Source organism: Pteropus vampyrus, unplaced genomic scaffold, assembly GCF_000151845.1.
Source record: "Pteropus vampyrus isolate Shadow unplaced genomic scaffold, Pvam_2.0 Scaffold20, whole genome shotgun sequence".
Taxonomy (NCBI): Eukaryota; Metazoa; Chordata; class Mammalia; order Chiroptera; family Pteropodidae; genus Pteropus; species Pteropus vampyrus.
In genome coordinates, this window is record NW_011888801.1 from 6886582 (window position 1) to 6894239 (window position 7658).

General features: G+C 49.1%; 1 protein-coding gene across 1 annotated transcript in view; it reads left to right on the forward strand.

The window, feature by feature from the left end:
* The window catches only part of TSPAN14 (tetraspanin 14), a 46948-nt gene extending 40125 nt beyond the window's left edge, over nucleotides 1–6823 (forward strand). The window contains exons 9-11 of the mRNA XM_023527993.1: nucleotides 204–248; nucleotides 1775–1894; nucleotides 3004–6823. Coding sequence (XP_023383761.1) covers nucleotides 204–248; nucleotides 1775–1894; nucleotides 3004–3075 — 237 coding nt within the window. The 3' untranslated portion in view covers nucleotides 3076–6823. The remainder of the gene's footprint in view (nucleotides 1–203; nucleotides 249–1774; nucleotides 1895–3003) is intronic.
* Nucleotides 6824–7658: the final 835 nt, after the last annotated feature.

Below are 7658 nucleotides of genomic sequence, written 5' to 3' on the forward strand. Positions count from 1 at the left end.
AGTTGCTGCATAGATGAGTCTGAAATATTTATTATCCCACCCTTCACACAGAAAACATGCCGACCCTGTCCTAGCATGAAAGCTTAGTTGGCAACGTGATTGAAGGACGTGAGCTATAATGGAGTTTGTATAGGTGTTTACTGGTGCCTGGTTGTGACTTTTCTAGGGAATGAAATGACTAATTTTTTCTGTTTTTCTTACAGCAAAAAGTTGTGAACACACAATGTGGATATGATGTAAGGACTCAGGTGAGAGCCCTCACACATATAACTTTGAGCACTTTAGGTTTATTCCCTGTGGCCCAACTTCCTGATTTAGCACAAGTGCAAACCGGAGCGGGGTTACTAAGGGAGATTAAGCTTAAAGGTGCCACCTGAGCTGGGAGCGAGGCGAGCAAGCAGCACACTGGCACGCACGCTCCCTGCCTGAGATGGCAAGACTCACGGGAACAGTGACGCGTGTAATTTCAGGCCCTTGTGAACTATAGTCGGCAGAACCTTGCAGTTGCTACATTAGTGGAAGGAGGTCAGGTGAAAGTTTTGGGGGATAAAGACTACATTTTTAAGAGGTTCCTTGGAACCCCAGGATGAAGCTTCAGGAGCTTGTGACTTGGCCCAGCTGCCATAGTGGCAGTGGTGACAGCAAGGAGGGAGACGGTTCTCGGGAGGAGCAGGGTCAGTCCTCTGGGGCTTTGTTCAGATGTGTACTTGGAAGTGAGAAGAAGCGAGTTCCACCCCAGTCCTTGCTCTGGTGGCCTTTGGTGATATGACTGACCATACCGAAGGAGCGGGATCTCGGGGAATCTGTAGACAGCCCTCCTGTTGGCCGTGGACACTGCAGATGTGCACCTCTGGTTTGGGAACCCTAAAGTCCTTCTGCAGTGACCTCCATTTCACAGGGAAGGGCCTGTATCAACAGCAGCTTCTTCAGTTACGAATTTAATTGTCACTTGTATTAGTTACTAGGGCTGCCATAACAGTACCACAGACTGTGTGGCTTAAATTCCAGAAATTTATTTTCTCAGTATTATTTTGGGGTTGAAAGTTCAAGATCAAGGTGTTAGGGTTGAGGCTTCTCTCCTGGTCTTGTAAATGGCTGCCTTCTCCTCCCTGTGCTCTCACGTGGTCTTCCCTCAGTGTCTGTTGGTGTCTTAATCTCCTCTTTCTTATTGGGCCACCAGTCATATTGGATTAGGGCCCACCCCACTGACCTCAATTTATTCACCTCCTTAAACACTCTGTATCTAAATACAGTCATGTTCTGAGGTATTGGGAGTTAGTATTGGGAGTTAGGTCTTCAACATTGAATTTTGGAAGGACACAATTCAGCCCTAACACCACTAAAGTGAAATAATGTTCTGTCAGTGTTGATACAGATGAGGGTGATGGGTAAGGGGTGAGGCTGATGGCTGTATATAAGGTGGATGAGGGTGAGGGTGAGGGTGAGGGTGAGGGTGAGGGTGAGGGTGAGGGTGAGGGTGGGGCGTGCATGCTGTGACGAGATTCCCCAAGAGCTCACGGAGCCTCCTGTAGGGGTTGGGATTGGAAGGAGCCTGTTAATTTGTGACCATCCCTGTTGGCTTTGGCCCTGGAGCCAAGCTTACTGGGACTAAGGGATATACTCTGAGAAGCCACTGGAAGACACTAAATGCCCTTCTCCCAGTTTCTCCTTCTTTAAAGGCACATCTTCCTTCTCCAAGCATTTAGACTCCCTCCCCTTTCTCCAGATGTGGGTTGTGGGTTGTGTTGCACAAGTTCATCTTTTAATCCTGCAGCTGAAAAGCAAGTGGGACGAGTTCATCTTCACGAAAGGCTGCATCCAGGCACTGGAGGGCTGGCTCCCGCGGAATATTTACATTGTGGCCGGCGTCTTCATTGCCATCTCACTGCTGCAGGTCTGGTCCCACCGCCCTTTGTGGTTTCCTTTTCCCTTGCGGGCTGTGCCTGTTCCTTTGACATGGTTACATGCGGAAAGATGGTGGTGGCCAAGGGGGCGCCAAGGTCTGGGGTGGGTAGGTTGCCTACTCACCAGAAGAACTGGCAGGAGAAAGTCAAGACTTCAGTGAGTCAGAGAAACCAGGTGTTTTTCCAGCATGCCCAGAGCTCACAGGGAGAAGCTGGCGGCCGCTGAGCGGCTGCTGGGACAGCTGGACATACCTGCTGTTTGGAAAACGCATCACTTAGAAAACGTTTGGCTCTGATCTCACCTTGAAGAGGGTGACTGAGGTGGACCTGCGTCTGCCAGCCAGCCAGCCATGTACTCCTTCCTCCTTTACTCTACAAACATGTTTAGCGATCTCAAAGGAAGGCTGAGAGACAGAAGCATCTAGAAAAGGAAAGAAAAAATTTTACTTACAAAGTAGGTAAAGGAATCAGACTTCAGAAGATCTAGCTCATCAAAAACAAACCACAACAAGAATTTAAAGGGGGGAAAAAAAGCAAAATTCCTAAGGTTTCTAAGTTCACATTAGTCTCTTTCTGACAGAAAAACATCAGTCTTCCCCACATCATTATCTGGTTTCTGGTCACCAAGGTCAGGATGGAGCTTCAGCTACCAGCACAGTCAGAATCTGGGACGACCTTGGTTTTATTCTGGAATCCAGATTTACAGGAAACATTCAAGATGTATTATTTTGGGAATCAGAACCAGTCAGGATGACCCTGTTATTTTTAGTTTAACCCTGAGCACAAAGCGTGTCCTGGGCCATGGTATGTGACGTGCATTGTTGTGTTGGAGTCAGGGCAGAGTGTTTGTTTGTTTGCCCCTTCAAGGCTCTAGAGACAGAGCAAACTAGATCCCCCCGGGACTCACTTTTTACTGGTAGGCTGGTCTTCTTTTGCCATGTACCCAATAATTGCTCTCGCTACATCCTCAGTCTTTGTGGGGTGGCAGTGGGAGTGGCATGTAGGTTGGGGCACCCCACACCACCTCGCCTTCTGTGCCTGCTCCCTTGCTTTGTGTCCCAGCACTGATGGCCACTACCTCTGCTGGCTTTGGTTTCAGATATTTGGCATCTTCCTGGCACGGACCCTGATTTCGGACATTGAGGCAGTGAAGGCCGGCCATCACTTCTGAGGAGCAGAAATGAGCGAGCAGAGCTGAGCCACACTGTGGAGGCCAGAGCCCTTCACTGTCGTCCACTTTACCTCCAGAGGAGAGAAGCGGACGACCCTAGCCAGAGCCAGCACCCTGTCTTCAGCATCAGTGTGACCTCTTTGATTCTGCTTGCTGGTGCTGAAGACCAAGGGGCTCCTTCTTACCTGCAGGAACTTGTGACCAAGCCTGGGGTCTTGCCCAGAGACAGAATATATCTTTAGGTGGGGGTGGTGAGGGACAGATGGCTCCTGTGGCTACGAGGAGGGCTTGACTTGGCCTTCCTGGAACCCAAGTGTGTCTGCAGGGTGCCCTGGTGTCCTTACTACTCATGTTATCAGTGCTCGCCTTGTCTTGTGAATGGGACAGGGTTAGGGGATCCACAGGCATGGACAAGGCTTCTCCCAGCAGCACAGGGGTGCTGCCTGTATTTGAGGGGAGAGAGGAACAAGTGGACCTCTGAGGCTGGTGGGGCCTCTGGTGTCTGCACGAGTTGGGGTGTTTGAAGGATCCTCAGCCATGTCCAGGTGAACTAAGCCTGAGCCAGTGTGTGGACTGGTGCCGAGAAGTACCTGGTCTGCTGCCCTCCCAGCCAAGAGCCGCCTCTGGTCTCAGCAGCATTATGCCCGGAAGGCTCAAGGGGACCATTGGCGTGGGTCTCTTATTAGAGTGGGCTCTCCTTTTCTTAAAGTATGTAAATAGTTTATTTATAGGGGTAAGGATGTTCTCACACAGTCTCTTCATTTCCTCTGGCATTCTCTTCTAAGCAGCCTTACACGGTGTCTGAGACTGAAGCCATCCCTTTCCGTTCCCTCGAGTGTCCCTAGAACCAACCCCATCAGCTTCTCCTTTCTGTCCCTAACAGCCCAGGTGCACATATGTGTTCCCCCTTCCTCTGTGCACCCCTGTTGCACACATATCCACTACTCTCCCCAGCTTGACCTCACTGTCTTCTGGTCTTGGTGCTACTAAAACTGTTACCCGGAACTTGAATCCTGACTCTCTCATGACTGCGAGGCCAAGGAGCCCCGGCTAGAGATGGCCAGCCCGAAACCTTTGGTCAGGGTTCCTCTCGAGGCCACATGCTAAGGGCCGGCTGGCCGGCCTGACATTGCCTCTCCCTGGGGAGAGGAGCTCTGTGGCCAGGCCCCTGTCCTGAGCCGCAGACCCAGCTTTACAGCTATGGAGAAGCTCAGGATATTTTGTTGCTAACTTTCAAGGTGACTCCCCTCTCCCCAACTGGGGTATCTGTGGTCACTATGTCTACCCCTCCTGTCAGGGCTATTCTGAGATTGCTCTTGGAAATGAAGTCTGTCTTGTGTACTGAACCCCCTAGGAATAGCTGGGCGTCTGTGCATCTTTGGGCTACTTTCTAATGCTTCTCTAGATTTTGTACCAGTTCTGTCCTCATCGTTCAGGGATTGAGTGCTATCTTCACTGACTTGCCGAAGTGTACATGCTAGTGTGGTATATACTGGTGGGTGTTTGTTGATGATGATGACATAATTTTTTCTTTCTTCTTCTTCTTCTTCTTCTTTTTTTTTTTTTGTAGACTAGGGGAAGAAGAGTGCTTGTGTTTTTAGAAAGTGTGATGCTTTTCTTTGACTGCCAAACTCTTTTATGGAATATATCTTTATATTAATGCTGTTGTTTTGGTGGTTTTTGTTTGGATCACATCAAGATGGCATTAAGCATCTCAGTAAACTCAGCTGCCAAGGGAACCAGTGGGATGGGGGTGGCTAGACACGACAAAATCAGATGGTAAATGCCATCTATTGTTGGCACAATGTGAAATAAATTTTATCAAGTGCTTTTGTAGGTTCTATGAGCCACTTCCAATTACCTTTTGTATGGAGGTTACAGCTGGCACAAGCTGGCTTGTGGTTTATGCCCAGCTAGAAGCACAAGGTAGAAAAACTTTGACTTCATAGGCCTGCAAGAAACATTATTTTAGGTTCTCTCTGTCCAGCCCCAGGCAATAGGATCCAGGCAAAAGAGCTTGGAAGACACTGGGTTGGAATCTGGGCTGCTGCGTGAGCTGTGTGTTCTGGACCTGCTGGCCTATCTGTGGCAGGGATTAGTGGCCGTGCCCACCTCGCCAGTTGCCTCCGACCCAGCCTTCCCTGGGGGAGTTGGTGGCCCCAGACCTTCCCTGCTGGTGTGTGGACGGCTCGTGGACAGCTCCTGCTGTCTCATTTATCATGTAGACCTTGTAGATGGATCCTTTGCAAGTCTCATCACAGGTCACAGCTCAGTTCAGGGTAAAGTCTAGCTGTGACTTTCAGAGTTGAGTTTATTTACCTATTAGTTTATACAGCTTTTGGACCATTTTTAGCCATCTCTTCTGACTCTGAGTAGTTGGATGAGGACAGAAGAGAAGCCTAGGATTAAGGGTGTGCATATGGTGGTCTCTAACAAATGGACTCTGTACAGAGCCCGGTGCTGCCCTCCGGTTCCTCCCCACCCAGCCTGCCCCGAATCCCCACCCACCCCCGTCTTCATACGGGGATAGAGGCCAGTGTGGGAGTTCTGCACTTCCCCTCCTAGTCCCCCATACATACTTTAAAGTTTCAAGGTCTTTCCTTATCTTTCCTATGCCCTCCTGCCCAGCTTTGCTGTATTATTTTTCCCCACCTCCTCTCCCTTTCAAACCATCACACAGATTCTTATCCCAACAAGTTTTCCTTGGCCCTCTCGCTTTCCCCCCTTTCTTTCCCAAGCAGCTTCTTGTCTGGGCTCTCTGCACCCCTCCCCACCACAATACACCACTTTCCTCACTTGACTAAAAGCTGCTCACCCTGGTCACCAAACTCAGCATCTTTCTTAACCTCTGCAATATCTAACAGTCTTGACCATCCCTTCCTTAGAATCTTAGCTGCTTTGGCCCAGCAGAGGCAGGAGGCCTCAGCCCAGCAGCAGGGGCCTGATCACTTCTTGGCCAGCAGCCTAAGCATGGACTGCAGAGGCACTGAGGGGGAGGGGCTGTTGCAGCAGTCCCAGCAGCCAAGGACTGTCCTGGGAAGGGCCTGCCCAGGCCTCAGGTCCTCAGCCCTGTCCCCCAGGGGTCAGGTGCCCTCAGCTGTACTGGATGAGTGGGATGGCTGTGTGACCTTCACGGGTAGACTTTTCCAGCTCTAGGGTCTGTGTTTTTAAGTCATCTGTCCTTAAACTGTGGTAACCTGTCCCCAGCGATAGAGGTTGGTAGAGGTGCTTTTCTGTGCTTGTGTCTGTCATCCAAGAGGATGCTGCCCAACCTTCCAGGGCAGGCTGGGCCTGCTGTAGCACTGTTGTCGTTCATTTGGGTGCACACTCCAAAAATCCAGAGACCCATATACCTTCAGGGCCTTTTTAGCTCCTTGTAAGTCAGCATAACCTAGCTTTTCGTCCTCAAAGACTGCCATAAAGGTATGTTCATTCTCACCATACTTTTGGGGTCTCCAAGTTACCTCAGAAACCCCAAAGTGAACACGAGATCAAGTACTGTGGTACAAATTTGCGGGGGAGAAGAAAATGAGGGGACATTTAAGTGAATACTGTTCTGCTGAAGTTACCAATTTTAGAGATCCCAGCTTTGGAGAAGGAGGAAGTAAGTATTTCTGACAAAGTTCTGAGACAGTTCTTTCTTCACTGTGCTTTCTTCCTGTGCTCTGTATTTTATATTTCAGCAGGGGCTTCAAAAGCATGGTTTAATAACCACCAAAATAAATTATCACTTTGGATGATAATTTTATCACCTCGCACTTTTAAACTAGGCTCTCTTTTTAATTTATAAGTAAAAGCAATTTAAGCATAGGAGAGTGTAAAGTATGTCTTCTGTTCCCCAGAGGCAACCACCATTAAGTACCCTTCCAGAAAACATTCATGCGTATTCAGATATCTTATCTTTGTCACGTAAATGAGAATCATATTTTATATAGTATTCTACAATTAATTTTGCTTAATGTACCTCAGAACTATTTCTCTATTGGCTCATACCCATCCATGGTGCATTTTCAGTCACACTATCCGTTGCAGAACTGCCACAAGTGAATGAACCTTGCTCTGTACAGGGGAGTATGTTTACAGTCCCAGGTAACAGAAACCCAGTTCAAACTGGTCTAAACAATGAGGGGAGGTTTTTGGCTCCTGAAACTGGAAAGTCCGGAGGTGGGGTGAGTTTCAGGGTTGGTTTGATCGGAGTGGCTTAGTGATGTCAACAGGATCTGGTTTCCTTTCTCCTCTCTGCTCTGCCTTCCACGGTGTTCCCATCACCCAAGGCAGCGGGAGGGGAGACCCTCCACAGACAACTTCTGGCCTCACTCTGGTGGGTATGGCATGGGGGTGAAGCCATTGAGGGCAGCCTCCCTTCCCCAAACCCCTGTGCTTGTCCATCGCACTGAAAACGCACGGCAAGGAAAACAGGCTTTTATGGAAGGGGATAAACACTGGGGAGACTGCCAACAACCCCTGTTACTCTTCTGTGGGTGGATGTTTTACTTGGTGCAGTGTTTTGCTCTTACAAGGGCTTATAAAAACCCCGTGGTATGTTATTATTTGAATTACTTCCTAGAAGGGTTTGTAAGAAA